This window comes from Somniosus microcephalus, chromosome 11, assembly GCF_052327205.1.
Source record: "Somniosus microcephalus isolate GS21.2 chromosome 11, FLI_Smic_1.0, whole genome shotgun sequence".
Taxonomy (NCBI): Eukaryota; Metazoa; Chordata; class Chondrichthyes; order Squaliformes; family Somniosidae; genus Somniosus; species Somniosus microcephalus.
The window spans coordinates 139,252,260-139,267,540 of NC_140997.1; the positions used below are offsets into that span (position 1 = coordinate 139,252,260).

At 51.7% G+C, this 15,281-nt stretch overlaps 1 protein-coding gene across 3 annotated transcripts in view; it reads right to left on the reverse strand.

Moving 5' to 3' along the window:
• Positions 1 to 15,281, reverse strand: part of srgap3 (SLIT-ROBO Rho GTPase activating protein 3) — a 438,498-nt gene that overhangs the window by 79,030 nt on the left and 344,187 nt on the right. For all 3 annotated transcript variants that reach the window (XM_086001322.1, XM_086001321.1, XM_086001323.1), the window contains exons 13-14: positions 1,674 to 1,734; positions 831 to 908 (exon numbers count right to left, since the gene is read on the reverse strand). In XM_086001322.1, the coding sequence (XP_085857448.1) occupies positions 831 to 908; positions 1,674 to 1,734 (139 nt within the window). The remainder of the gene's footprint in view (positions 1 to 830; positions 909 to 1,673; positions 1,735 to 15,281) is intronic.

The following is a 15,281-nucleotide window of genomic DNA, read 5'->3' on the forward strand; positions in this document are numbered from 1 at the left end:
CCTGAGCCACACGAGACATTACTAGACCCAAGGTAACCCTGAGCCACACGAGACATTACTAGACCCAAGGTAACCCTGAGCCACACGAGACATTACTAGACCCAAGGTAACCCTGAGCCACACGAGACATTACTAGACCCAAGGTAACCCTGAGCCACGAGACATTACTAGGCCCAAGATAACCCTGAGCCACGAGACATTACTGGACCCAAGGTAACCCTGAGCCACACGAGACATTACTAGACCCAAGGTAACCCTGAGCCACGAGACATTACTAGACCCAAGGTAACCCTGAGCCACACGAGACATTCTAGACCCAAGGTAACCCTGAGCCACGAGACATTCTAGACCCAAGGTAACCCTGAGCCACGAGACATTACTAGACCCAAGGTAACCCTGAGCCACACGAGACATTACTAGACCCAAGGTAACCCTGAGCCACGAGACATTCTAGACCCAAGGTAACCCTGAGCCACACGAGACATTACTAGACCCAAGGTAACCCTGAGCCACGAGACATTCTAGACCCAAGGTAACCCTGAGCCACACGAGACATTAGTAGACCCAAGGTAACCCTGAGCCACGAGACATTCTAGACCCAAGGTAACCCTGAGCCACACGAAACATTACTAGCCACACATGAGCTGTAGTGAGGCTCCATGCTACCTTGAATCATTTGAATAAATGTCATTAGCAATGACATATCATATTCTTCACGTATAATTACTTAAATGTTATAACACAGAGTCAGCGGTGTATCTAGATCCCTGATGCAGAAAAGCTTTAACGGCATGAATGGCAACAGCACCTCAGACCTCCCTCAAACTAACCTCTCTCAAAGGCGTTCTTGATGTCATTGACTTCACTCTGAGAGCCTGGAACACGGAAAATACCCTGTTGTTGTAAACCTAAAAAGACAACAAAAATTTAAACTAACGGTTAACTATGAAATCCGAAAGTGACGGGACAAGCCGCTGCTCAACCCAATCAGCCCAGCGGGACGTTGTATTAAGTCAATCTCATCAACTGTGCATAGCAACTCTTTTATAGCATAACACGAGATCTTTCTTTTCTCAGTAACTCCATTATTTTATTATTAACCAGAGAAGAGTTAAGTTTCATCAGTCTGTATTTATTTGAAATGGATGTTCCTCATTTCTGAATCCAATTTGGGATAAGCTCAATGGCACCACGATTTCTGGAGAGCTTGATAGAACAACCGATTACTACTGAATAGCAGTTCCATCCCACGTCTGTGGTGACTTAGCCAATCTCAACCGGGACATCAGTTGGGACACTACGATTTGCATCAGTGCCCGGGACAGCCAGGGCTCCTGCTTCTGATTACTATCCAGTGAACTCTGCTGGAAAATATGAATGTGTGAGGACGTTGGGCAAGTCCAGGTAACCTGGAACCACATGGACATTGTTGTTAGGTTCAGGTGATCCTGAACCATATGTCAGCTGGCGGTCATCCCCAGGACACCCTCAGCCACACATAAGCTGTTGCTAGGCCCCAGGTAACCAGGGCTCGTTATGGTTAAATAGCCTGCTGACACTCGCTGCTGGTCTCACGTGTGAATAATGGGTAAGGTACTGGAGGGGATTCATGGAATGGGACTCCAACAGGAAGAGGAAGAGACACACAGTTTTAAGTTATGAGTATGAATTACCATAGAGATTGATGAATCGAATACAGCTCTCTACCACAAGCGGGATGGGTTGTCCAGAATCCTTAAAAAGAAGAGAGAAGTTGTCAGGAAATGGGAGAGTGCACAGCAAGAACCCAGACAGCCACAGACAGAACCGGGAGGTGAATGCACGGCACAGATCAGAGGCACGCTGGGCCCTTACGGTGAAAGGTTTCCTCTCATTATGTGAACCTAAGGTCAGCTCTCAGGCAAATCATTGCCATAAAAATTAATCTGAGAACAATCAAAAAGCTACAGCGATGAGTCACACAAATATTACGATTGGTTCAGAAATGAATAGTCATCGTAACAGCTCCCCCACCCAGCACTCATCCCTCCTTCACAGTTCCCTCCAGACTGTACAATCAAACACTACCCGGGCAGGCACAACATGTTAGATGCAGAGTAAAGCTCCCCGTATGTACACTGTCCCATCAAACACTCCCAGGGCAGGTACAGCACAGGTTAGATACAGAGAAAAGCTCCCTCTACACTGTCCCATCAAACACTCCCAGGGCAGGTACAGCACGGGTTAGATACAGAGTAAAGCTCCCTCTACACTGTCCCATCAAACACTCCCAGGACAGGTGCAGCACAGGTTAGATACAGAGTAAAGCTCCCTCTACACTGTCCCATCAAACACTCCCAGGGCAGGTCCGTCACGGGTTAGATACAGAGTAAAGGTCCCTCTACACTGTCCCATCAAACACTCCCAGGGCAGGTACAGCAGGGGTTAGATACAGAGTAAAGCTCCCTCTGCACTGTCCCATCAAACACTCCCAGGGCAGGTACAGCACAGGTTAGATACAGAGTAAAGCTCCCTCTGCACTGTCCCATCAAACACTCCCAGGGCAGGTACAGCACGGGTTAGATACAGAGTAAAGCTCCCTCGACACTGTCCCATCAAACACTCCCAGGTCAGGTACAGCATGGGTTAGATACAGAGTAAAGCTCCCTCTACACTGTCCCATCAAACACTCCCAGGGCAGGTACAGCACGGGTTAGATACAGAGTAAAGCTCCCTCTACACTGTCCCATCAAACACTCCCAGGGCAGGTACAGCACGGGTTAGATACAGAGTAAAGCTCCCTCTACACTGTCCCATCAAACACTCCCAGGTCAGGTACAGCATGGGTTAGATACAGAGTAAAGCTCCCTCTACACTGTCCCATCAAACACTCCCAGGGCAGGTCCGGCAGGGGTTAGATACAGAGTAAAGGTCCCTCTACACTGTCCCATCAAACACTCCCAGGGCAGGTCCGGCACGGGTTAGATACAGAGTAAAGGTCCCTCTACACTGTCCCATCAAACACTCCCAGGACAGGTCCGGCACGGGTTAGATGCAGAGTAAAGCTCCCTCTACACTGTCCCATCAAACACTCCCAGGGCAGGTCCGGCACGGGTTAGATACAGAGTAAAGCTCCCTCAACAATGTCCCATCAAACACTCCCAGGGCAGGTACAGCACGGGTGAGATACAGAGTAAAGCTCCACGTACACTGTCCCATCAAACACTCCCAGGGCAGGTACAGCACAGGTTAGATACAGAGTAAAGCTCCCTCTACACTGTCCCATCAAACACTCCCAGGGCAGGTACAGCACGGGTTAGATACAGAGTAAAGCTCCCTCTACACTGTCCCATCAAACACTCCCAGGGCAGGTACAGCACGGGTTAGATACAGAGTAAAGGTCTCTCTACACTGTCCCATCAAACACTCCCAGGGCATGTCCGGCACGGGTTAGATACAGAGTAAAGCTCCCTCTACACTGTCCCATCAAACACTCCCAGGGCAGGTCCGGCACGGGTTAGATACAGAGTAAAGCTCCCTCTACACTGTCCCATCAAACACCCCCAGGGCAGGTACAGCACGGGTTAGATACAGAGTAAAGGTCTCTCTACACTGTCCCATCAAACACTCCCAGGGCAGGTCCGGCACGGGTTAGATACAGAGTAAAGCTCCCTCTACACTGTCCCATCAAACACTCCCAGGGCAGGTCCGGCACGGGTTAGATACAGAGTAAAGCTCCCTCTACACTGTCCCATCAAACACTCCCAGGACAGGTACAGCACGGGTTAGATACAGAGTAAAGCTCCCTCTACACTGTCCCATCAAACACTCCCAGGGCAGGTACAGCACGGGTTAGATACAGAGTAAAGCTCCCTCTACACTGTCCCATCAAACACTCCCAGGGCAGGTCCGGCACGGGTTAGATACAGAGTAAAGCTCCCTCTACACTGTCCCATCAAACACTCCCAGGGCAGGTCCGGCACGGGTTAGATACAGAGTAAAGCTCCCTCTACACTGTCCCATCAAACACTCCCAGGGCAGGTACAGCACGGGTTAGATACAGAGTAAAGCTCCCTCTACACTGTCCCATCAAACACCCCCCAGGGCAGGTACAGCATGGGTTAGATACAGAGTAAAGGTCTCTCGACACTGTCCCATCAAACACTCCCAGGACAGGTACAGCACGGGTTAGATACAGAGTAAAGCTCCCTCTACACTGTCCATCAAACACTCCCAGGACAGGTACAGCACGGGTTACATACAGAGTAAAGCTCCCTCTACACTGTCCCATCAAACACCACCAGGACAGGTACAGCACGGCTTAGATACAGAGTAAAGCTCCCTCTACACTGTCCCATCAAACACTCCCAGGTCAGGTACAGCACGGGTTAGATACAGAGTAAAGCTCCCTCTGCACTGTCCCATCAAACACTCCCAGGGCAGGTACAGCACGGGTTAGATACAGAGTAAAGCTCCCTCTACACTGTCCCATCAAACACCCCCCAGGGCAGGTACAGCATGGGTTAGATACAGAGTAAAGGTCCCTCTAAACTGTCCCATCAAACACTCCCAGGACAGGTACAGCACGGGTTAGATACAGAGTAAAGCTCCCTCTACACTGTCCATCAAACACTCCCAGGACAGGTACAGCACGGGTTAGATACAGAGTAAAGCTCCCTCTACACTGTCCCATCAAACACCCCCAGGACAGGTACAGCACGGGTTAGATACAGAGTAAAGCTCCCTCTACACTGTCCCATCAAACACTCCCAGGACAGGTAGAGCACAGGTTAGATACAGAGTAAAGCTCCCTCTACACTGTCCCATCAAACACCCCCAGGGCAGGTACAGCACGGGTTAGATACAGAGTAAAGCTCCCTCTACACTGTCCCATAAAACACTCCCAGGGCAGGTACAGCACGGGTTAGATACAGATTAAAGCTCCCTCTACACTGTCCCATCAAACACTCCCAGGGCAGGTACAGCACAGGTTAGATACAGAGTAAAGCTCCCTCTACACTGTCCCATCAAACACTCCCAGGGCAGGTACAGCACGGGTTAGATACAGAGTAAAGGTCTCTCTACACTGTCCCATCAAACACTCCCAGGGCATGTCCGGCACGGGTTAGATACAGAGTAAAGCTCCCTCTACACTGTCCCATCAAACACTCCCAGGGCAGGTCCGGCACGGGTTAGATACAGAGTAAAGCTCCCTCTACACTGTCCCATCAAACACCCCCAGGGCAGGTACAGCACGTGTTAGATACAGAGTAAAGGTCTCTCTACACTGTCCCATCAAACACTCCCAGGGCAGGTCCGGCACGGGTTAGATACAGAGTAAAGCTCCCTCGACACTGTCCCATCAAACACTCCCAGGGCAGGTCCGGCACGGGTTAGATACAGAGTAAAGCTCCCTCTACACTGTCCCATCAAACACTCCCAGGACAGGTACAGCACGGGTTAGATACAGAGCAAAGCTCCCTCTACACTGTCCCATCAAACACCCCCAGGGCAGGTACAGCACGGGTTAGATACAGTGTAAAGCTCCCTCTACACTGTCCCATCAAACACTCCCAGGGCAGGTACAGCAGGGGTTAGATACAGAGTAAAGCTCCCTCTACACTGTCCCATCAAACACTCCCAGGGCAGCTACAGCACGGGTTAGATACAGAGTAAAGCTCCCTCTACACTGTCCCATCAAACACTCCCAGGACAGGTCCGGCACGGGTTAGATACAGAGCAAAGCTCCCTCTACACTGTCCCATCAAACACTCCCAGGGCAGGTCTGGCACGGGTTAGATACAGAGTAAAGGTCCCTCTACACTGTCCCATCAAACACTCCCAGGACAGGTCCGGCACGGGTTAGATACAGAGTAAAGGTCCCTCTACACTGTCCCATCAAACACCCCCAGGGCAGGTACAGCACGGGTTAGATACAGAGTAAAGCTCCCTCTACACTGTCCCATCAAACACTCCCAGGACAGGTACACCACGGGTTAGATACAGAGTAAAGCTCCCTCTACATTGTCCCATCAAACACTCCCAGGGCAGGTACAGCAGGGGTTAGATACAGAGTAAAGCTCCCTCTACACTGTCCCATCAAACATTCCCAGAGCAGGTACAGCACGGGTTAGATACAGAGTAAAGCTCCCTCTACACTGTCCCATCAAACACTCCCAGGACAGGTCCGGCACGGGTTAGATACAGAGCAAAGCTCCCTCTACACTGTCCCATCAAACACTCCCAGGGCAGGTCCGGCACGGGTTAGATACAGAGTAAAGGTCCCTCTACACTGTCCCATCAAACACTCCCAGGACAGGTCCAGCACGGGTTAGATACAGAGTAAAGCTCCCTCTACACTGTCCCATCAAACACTCCCAGGACAGGTCCGGCACGGGTTAGATACAGAGTAAAGCTCCCTCTGCACTGTCCCATCAAACACCCCCAGCGCAGGTACAGCACGGGTTAGATACAGAGTAAAGCTCCCTCTACACTGTCCCATCAAACACTCCCAGGGCAGGTACAGCACGGGTTAGATACAGAGTAAAGCTCCCTCTACACTGTCCCATCAAACACTCCCAGGGCAGGTACAGCTTGGGTTAGATACAGAGTAAAGCTCCCTCTACACTGTCCCATCAAACAATCCCAGGGCAGGTCCGGCACGGGTTAGATACAGAGTAAAGCTCCCTCTACACTGTCCCATCAAACACCCCCAGGGCAGGTACAGCACGGGTTAGATACAGAGTAAAGCTCCCTCTACACTGTCCCATCAAACACTCCCAGGGCAGGTACAGCATGGGTTAGATACAGAGTAAAGGTCCCTCTACACTGTCCCATCAAACACTCCCAGGGCAGGTACAGCATGGGTTAGATACAGAGTAAAGCTCCCTCTACACTGTCCCATCAAAAACTCCCAGGACAGGTACAGCATGGGTTAGATACAGAGTAAAGCTCCCTCTACACTGTCCCATCAAACACTCCCAGGGCAGGTACAGCACGGGTTAGATACAGAGTAAAGGTCCCTCTACACTGTCCCATCAAACACTCCCAGGACAGGTACAGCACGGGTTAGATACAGAGTAAAGGTCTCTCTGCACTGTCCCATCAAACACCCCCAGGACAGGTACAGCACGGGTTAGATACAGAGTAAAGCTCCCTCTACACTGTCCCATCAAACACTCCCAGGGCAGGGACAGCACGGGCTAGATACAGAGTAAAGCTCCCTCTACACTGTCCCATCAAACACTCCCAGGGCAGGTACAGCACGGGATAGATACAGAGTAAAGCTCCCTCTACACTGTCCCATCAAACACTCCCAGGACAGGTACAGCACGGGTTAGATGCAGAGTAAAGCTCCCTCTACACTGTCCCATCAAACACTCCCAGGGCAGGTCGAGCACGGGTTAGATACAGAGTAAAGCTCCCTCTCCACTGTCCCATCAAACACCCCCAGGGCAGGTACAGCACGGGTTAGATACAGAGTAAAGCTCCCTCTGCACTGTCCCATCAAACACTCCCAGGACAGGTACAGCACAGGTTAGATACAGAGTAAAGCTCCCTCTACACTGTCCCAACGAACACTCCCAGGACAGGTACAGCACAGGTTAGATACAGAGTAAAGCTCCCTCTACACTGTCCCATCAAACACTCCCAGGGCAGGTACAGCACGGGTTAGATACAGAGTAAAGCTCCCTCTACACTGTCCCATCAAACACTCCCAGGGCAGGTACAACACGGGTTAGATACAGAGTAAAGCTCCCTCTACACTGTCCCATCAAACACCCCCAGGGCAGGTATAGCACGGGTTAGATACAGAGTAAAGGTCCCTCTACACTGTCCCATCAAACACTCCCAGGGCAGGTACAGCACGGGTTAGATACAGAGTAAAGCTCCCTCTACACTGTCCCATCAAACACCCCCAGGGCAGGTACAGCACGGGTTAGATACAGAGTAAAGCTCCCTCTACACTGTCCCATCAAACACTCCCAGGGCAGGTACAGCACGGGTTAGATACAGAGTAAAGCTCCCTCTACACTGTCCATCAAACACTCCCAGGGCAGGTACAGCACGGGTTAGATACAGAGTAAAGCTCCCTCTACACTGTCCCATCAAACACTCCCAGGACAGGTATAGCACGGGTTAGATACAGAGTAAAGCTCCCTCTACACTGTCCAATCAAACACCCCCCAGGGCAGGTACAGCACGGGTTAGATACAGAGTAAAGCTCCCTCTACACTGTCCCATCAAACACTCCGAGGACAGGTACAGCACGGGTTAGATACAGAGTAAAGCTCCCTCTGGACTGTCCTATCAAACACTCCCAGGGCAGGTACAGCACGGGATGGATACAGAGTAAAGCTCCCTCTACACTGTCCCATCAAACACTCCCAGGGCAGGTACAGCACGGGTTAGATACAGAGTAAAGCTCCCTCTACACTGTCCCATCAAACACCCCCAGGGCAGGTACAGCACGGGTTAGATACAGAGTAAAGCTCCCTCTACACTGTCCCATCAAACACTCCCAGGACAGGTACAGCACGGGTTAGATACAGAGTAAAGCTCCCTCTACACTGTCCCATCAAACACTCCCAGGACAGGTACAGCATGGGTTAGATACAGAGTAAAGCTCCCTCTACACTGTCCCATCAAACACTCCCAGGGCAGGTACAGCACGGGTTAGATACAGAGAAAAGCTCCCTCTACACTGTCCCATCAAACACTCCCAGGGCAGGTCCGGCACGGGTTAGATACAGAGTAAAGCTCCCTCTACACTGTCCCATCAAACACTCCCAGGGCAGCTACAGCACGGGTTAGATACAGAGTAAAGCTCCCTCTACACTGTCCCATCAAACACTCCCAGGACAGGTCCGGCACGGGTTAGATACAGAGCAAAGCTCCCTCTACACTGTCCAATCAAACACTCCCAGGGCAGGTCCGGCACGGGTTAGATACAGAGTAAAGGTCCCTCTACACTGTCCCATCAAACACTCCCAGGACAGGTCCGGCACGGGTTAGATACAGAGTAAAGCTCCCTCTACACTGTCCCATCAAACACTCCCAGGGCAGGTGCAGCACGGGTTACAGAGTAAAGCTCCGTCTACACTGTCCCATCAAACACCCCCAGGGCAGGTACAGCACGGGTTAGATACAGAGTAAAGCTCCCTCTACACTGTCCCATCAAACACTCCCAGGGCAGGTACAGCACGGGTTAGATACAGAGTAAAGCTCCCTCTACACTGTCCATCAAACACTCCCAGGGCAGGTACAGCACGGGTTAGATACAGAGTAAAGCTCCCTCTACACTGTCCCATCAAACACTCCCAGGACAGGTACAGCACGGGTTAGATACAGAGTAACGCTCCCTCTACACTGTCCAATCAAACACCCCCCAGGGCAGGTACAGCACGGGTTAGATACAGAGTAAAGCTCCCTCTACACTGTCCCATCAAACACTCCCAGGACAGGTACAGCACGGGTTAGATGCAGAGTAAAGCTCCCTCTGGACTGTCCCATCAAACACTCCCAGGGCAGGTACAGCACGGGATGGATACAGAGTAAAGCTCCCTATACACTGTCCCATCAAACACTCCCAGGGCAGGTTCAGCACGGGTTAGATACAGAGTAAAGCTCCCTCTACACTGTCCCATCAAACACTCCCAGGACAGGTACAGCACGGGTTAGATACAGAGTAAAGCTCCCTCTACACTGTCCCATCAAACACCCCCTAGGGCAGGTACAGCATGGGTAAGATACAGAGTAAAGGTACCTCTAAACTGTCCCATCAAACACTCCCAGGACAGGTACAGCACGGGTTAGATACAGAGTAAAGCTCCCTCTACACTGTCCATCAAACACTCCCAGGACAGGTACAGCACGGGTTAGATCCAGAGTAAAGCTCTCTCTACACAGTCCCATCAAACACCCCCAGGACAGGTACAGCACGGGTTAGATACAGAGTAAAGCTCCCTCGACACTGTCCCATCAAACACTCCCAGGACAGGTACAGCACGGGTTAGATACAGAGTAAAGCTCCCTCTACACCGTCCCATCAAACACCCCCAGGGCAGGTACAGCACAGGTTAGATACAGAGTAAAGCTCCCTCTACACTGTCCAATCAAACACCCCCAGGGCAGGTACAGCACGGGTTAGATACAGAGTAAAGCTCCCTCTACACTGTCCCATCAAACACTCCCAGGGCAGGTACAGCACGGGTTAGTTACAGAGTAAAGTTCCCCCTACACTGTCCCATCAAACACTCCCAGGGCAGGTACAGCACGGGTTAGATACAGAGTAAAGCTCCCTCTACACCGTCCCATCAAACACCCCCAGGGCAGGTACAGCACAGGTTAGATACAGAGTAAAGGTCCCTCTGCACTGTCCCATCAAACACCCCCAGGACAGGTACAGCACGGGTTAGATACAGAGTAAAGCTCCCTCTACACTGTCCCATCAAACACTCCCAGGGCAGGTACAGCATGGGTTAGATACAGAGTAAAGGTCCGTCTACACTGTCCCATCAAACACTCCCAGGGCATGTCCGGCACGGGTTAGATACAGAGTAAAGCTCCCTCTACACTGTCCCATCAAACACTCCCAGGGCAGGTCCGGCACGGGTTAGATACAGAGTAAAGCTCCCTCTACACTGTCCCATCAAACACCCCCAGGGCAGGTACAGCACGTGTTAGATACAGAGTAAAGGTCTCTCTACACTGTCCCATCAAACACTCCCAGGGCAGGTCCGGCACGGGTTAGATACAGAGTAAAGCTCCCTCGACACTGTCCCATCAAACACTCCCAGGGCAGGTCCGGCACGGGTTAGATACAGAGTAAAGCTCCCTCTACACTGTCCCATCAAACACTCCCAGGACAGGTACAGCACGGGTTAGATACAGAGCAAAGCTCCCTCTACACTGTCCCATCAAACACCCCCAGGGCAGGTACAGCACGGGTTAGATACAGTGTAAAGCTCCCTCTACACTGTCCCATCAAACACTCCCAGGGCAGGTACAGCAGGGGTTAGATACAGAGTAAAGCTCCCTCTACACTGTCCCATCAAACACTCCCAGGGCAGCTACAGCACGGGTTAGATACAGAGTAAAGCTCCCTCTACACTGTCCCATCAAACACTCCCAGGACAGGTCCGGCACGGGTTAGATACAGAGCAAAGCTCCCTCTACACTGTCCCATCAAACACTCCCAGGGCAGGTCTGGCACGGGTTAGATACAGCTTAAAGGTCCCTCTACACTGTCCCATCAAACACTCCCAGGACAGGTCCGGCACGGGTTAGATACAGAGTAAAGGTCCCTCTACACTGTCCCATCAAACACCCCCAGGGCAGGTACAGCACGGGTTAGATACAGAGTAAAGCTCCCTCTACACTGTCCCATCAAACACTCCCAGGACAGGTACACCACGGGTTAGATACAGAGTAAAGCTCCCTCTACATTGTCCCATCAAACACTCCCAGGGCAGGTACAGCAGGGGTTAGATACAGAGTAAAGCTCCCTCTACACTGTCCCATCAAACATTCCCAGAGCAGGTACAGCACGGGTTAGATACAGAGTAAAGCTCCCTCTACACTGTCCCATCAAACACTCCCAGGACAGGTCCGGCACGGGTTAGATACAGAGCAAAGCTCCCTCTACACTGTCCCATCAAACACTCCCAGGGCAGGTCCGGCACGGGTTAGATACAGAGTAAAGGTCCCTCTACACTGTCCCATCAAACACTCCCAGGACAGGTCCAGCACGGGTTAGATACAGAGTAAAGCTCCCTCTACACTGTCCCATCAAACACTCCCAGGACAGGTCCGGCACGGGTTAGATACAGAGTAAAGCTCCCTCTGCACTGTCCCATCAAACACCCCCAGCGCAGGTACAGCACGGGTTAGATACAGAGTAAAGCTCCCTCTACACTGTCCCATCAAACACTCCCAGGGCAGGTACAGCACGGGTTAGATACAGAGTAAAGCTCCCTCTACACTGTCCCATCAAACACTCCCAGGGCAGGTACAGCTTGGGTTAGATACAGAGTAAAGCTCCCTCTACACTGTCCCATCAAACAATCCCAGGGCAGGTCCGGCACGGGTTAGATACAGAGTAAAGCTCCCTCTACACTGTCCCATCAAACACCCCCAGGGCAGGTACAGCACGGGTTAGATACAGAGTAAAGCTCCCTCTACACTGTCCCATCAAACACTCCCAGGGCAGGTACAGCATGGGTTAGATACAGAGTAAAGGTCCCTCTACACTGTCCCATCAAACACTCCCAGGGCAGGTACAGCATGGGTTAGATACAGAGTAAAGCTCCCTCTACACTGTCCCATCAAAAACTCCCAGGACAGGTACAGCATGGGTTAGATACAGAGTAAAGCTCCCTCTACACTGTCCCATCAAACACTCCCAGGGCAGGTACAGCACGGGTTAGATACAGAGTAAAGGTCCCTCTACACTGTCCCATCAAACACTCCCAGGACAGGTACAGCACGGGTTAGATACAGAGTAAAGGTCTCTCTGCACTGTCCCATCAAACACCCCCAGGACAGGTACAGCACGGGTTAGATACAGAGTAAAGCTCCCTCTACACTGTCCCATCAAACACTCCCAGGGCAGGGACAGCACGGGCTAGATACAGAGTAAAGCTCCCTCTACACTGTCCCATCAAACACTCCCAGGGCAGGTACAGCACGGGATAGATACAGAGTAAAGCTCCCTCTACACTGTCCCATCAAACACTCCCAGGACAGGTACAGCACGGGTTAGATGCAGAGTAAAGCTCCCTCTACACTGTCCCATCAAACACTCCCAGGGCAGGTCGAGCACGGGTTAGATACAGAGTAAAGCTCCCTCTCCACTGTCCCATCAAACACCCCCAGGGCAGGTACAGCACGGGTTAGATACAGAGTAAAGCTCCCTCTGCACTGTCCCATCAAACACTCCCAGGACAGGTACAGCACAGGTTAGATACAGAGTAAAGCTCCCTCTACACTGTCCCAACGAACACTCCCAGGACAGGTACAGCACAGGTTAGATACAGAGTAAAGCTCCCTCTACACTGTCCCATCAAACACTCCCAGGGCAGGTACAGCACGGGTTAGATACAGAGTAAAGCTCCCTCTACACTGTCCCATCAAACACTCCCAGGGCAGGTACAACACGGGTTAGATACAGAGTAAAGCTCCCTCTACACTGTCCCATCAAACACCCCCAGGGCAGGTATAGCACGGGTTAGATACAGAGTAAAGGTCCCTCTACACTGTCCCATCAAACACTCCCAGGGCAGGTACAGCACGGGTTAGATACAGAGTAAAGCTCCCTCTACACTGTCCCATCAAACACCCCCAGGGCAGGTACAGCACGGGTTAGATACAGAGTAAAGCTCCCTCTACACTGTCCCATCAAACACTCCCAGGGCAGGTACAGCACGGGTTAGATACAGAGTAAAGCTCCCTCTACACTGTCCATCAAACACTCCCAGGGCAGGTACAGCACGGGTTAGATACAGAGTAAAGCTCCCTCTACACTGTCCCATCAAACACTCCCAGGACAGGTACAGCACGGGTTAGATACAGAGTAAAGCTCCCTCTACACTGTCCAATCAAACACCCCCCAGGGCAGGTACAGCACGGGTTAGATACAGAGTAAAGCTCCCTCTACACTGTCCCATCAAACACTCCGAGGACAGGTACAGCACGGGTTAGATACAGAGTAAAGCTCCCTCTGGACTGTCCTATCAAACACTCCCAGGGCAGGTACAGCACGGAATGGATACAGAGTAAAGCTCCCTCTACACTGTCCCATCAAACACTCCCAGGGCAGGTACAGCACGGGTTAGATACAGAGTAAAGCTCCCTCTACACTGTCCCATCAAACACCCCCAGGGCAGGTACAGCACGGGTTAGATACAGAGTAAAGCTCCCTCTACACTGTCCCATCAAACACTCCCAGGACAGGTACAGCACGGGTTAGATACAGAGTAAAGCTCCCTCTACACTGTCCCATCAAACACTCCCAGGACAGGTACAGCACGGGTTAGATACAGAGTAAAGCTCCCTCTACACTGTCCCATCAAACACTCCCAGGGCAGGTACAGCACGGGTTAGATACAGAGAAAAGCTCCCTCTACACTGTCCCATCAAACACTCCCAGGGCAGGTCCGGCACGGGTTAGATACAGAGTAAAGCTCCCTCTACACTGTCCCATCAAACACTCCCAGGGCAGCTACAGCACGGGTTAGATACAGAGTAAAGCTCCCTCTACACTGTCCCATCAAACACTCCCAGGACAGGTCCGGCACGGGTTAGATACAGAGCAAAGCTCCCTCTACACTGTCCAATCAAACACTCCCAGGGCAGGTCCGGCACGGGTTAGATACAGAGTAAAGGTCCCTCTACACTGTCCCATCAAACACTCCCAGGACAGGTCCGGCACGGGTTAGATACAGAGTAAAGCTCCCTCTACACTGTCCCATCAAACACTCCCAGGGCAGGTGCAGCACGGGTTACAGAGTAAAGCTCCGTCTACACTGTCCCATCAAACACCCCCAGGGCAGGTACAGCACGGGTTAGATACAGAGTAAAGCTCCCTCTACACTGTCCCATCAAACACTCCCAGGGCAGGTACAGCACGGGTTAGATACAGAGTAAAGCTCCCTCTACACTGTCCATCAAACACTCCCAGGGCAGGTACAGCACGGGTTAGATACAGAGTAAAGCTCCCTCTACACTGTCCCATCAAACACTCCCAGGACAGGTACAGCACGGGTTAGATACAGAGTAAAGCTCCCTCTACACTGTCCAATCAAACACCCCCCAGGGCAGGTACAGCACGGGTTAGATACAGAGTAAAGCTCCCTCTACACTGTCCCATCAAACACTCCCAGGACAGGTACAGCACGGGTTAGATGCAGAGTAAAGCTCCCTCTGGACTGTCCCATCAAACACTCCCAGGGCAGGTACAGCACGGGATGGATACAGAGTAAAGCTCCCTATACACTGTCCCATCAAACACTCCCAGGGCAGGTTCAGCACGGGTTAGATACAGAGTAAAGCTCCCTCTACACTGTCCCATCAAACACTCCCAGGACAGGTACAGCACGGGTTAGATACAGAGTAAAGCTCCCTCTACACTGTCCCATCAAACACCCCCTAGGGCAGGTACAGCATGGGTAAGATACAGAGTAAAGGTACCTCTAAACTGTCCCATCAAACACTCCCAGGACAGGTACAGCACGGGTTAGATACAGAGTAAAGCTCCCTCTACACTGTCCATCAAACACTCCCAGGACAGGTACAGCACGGGT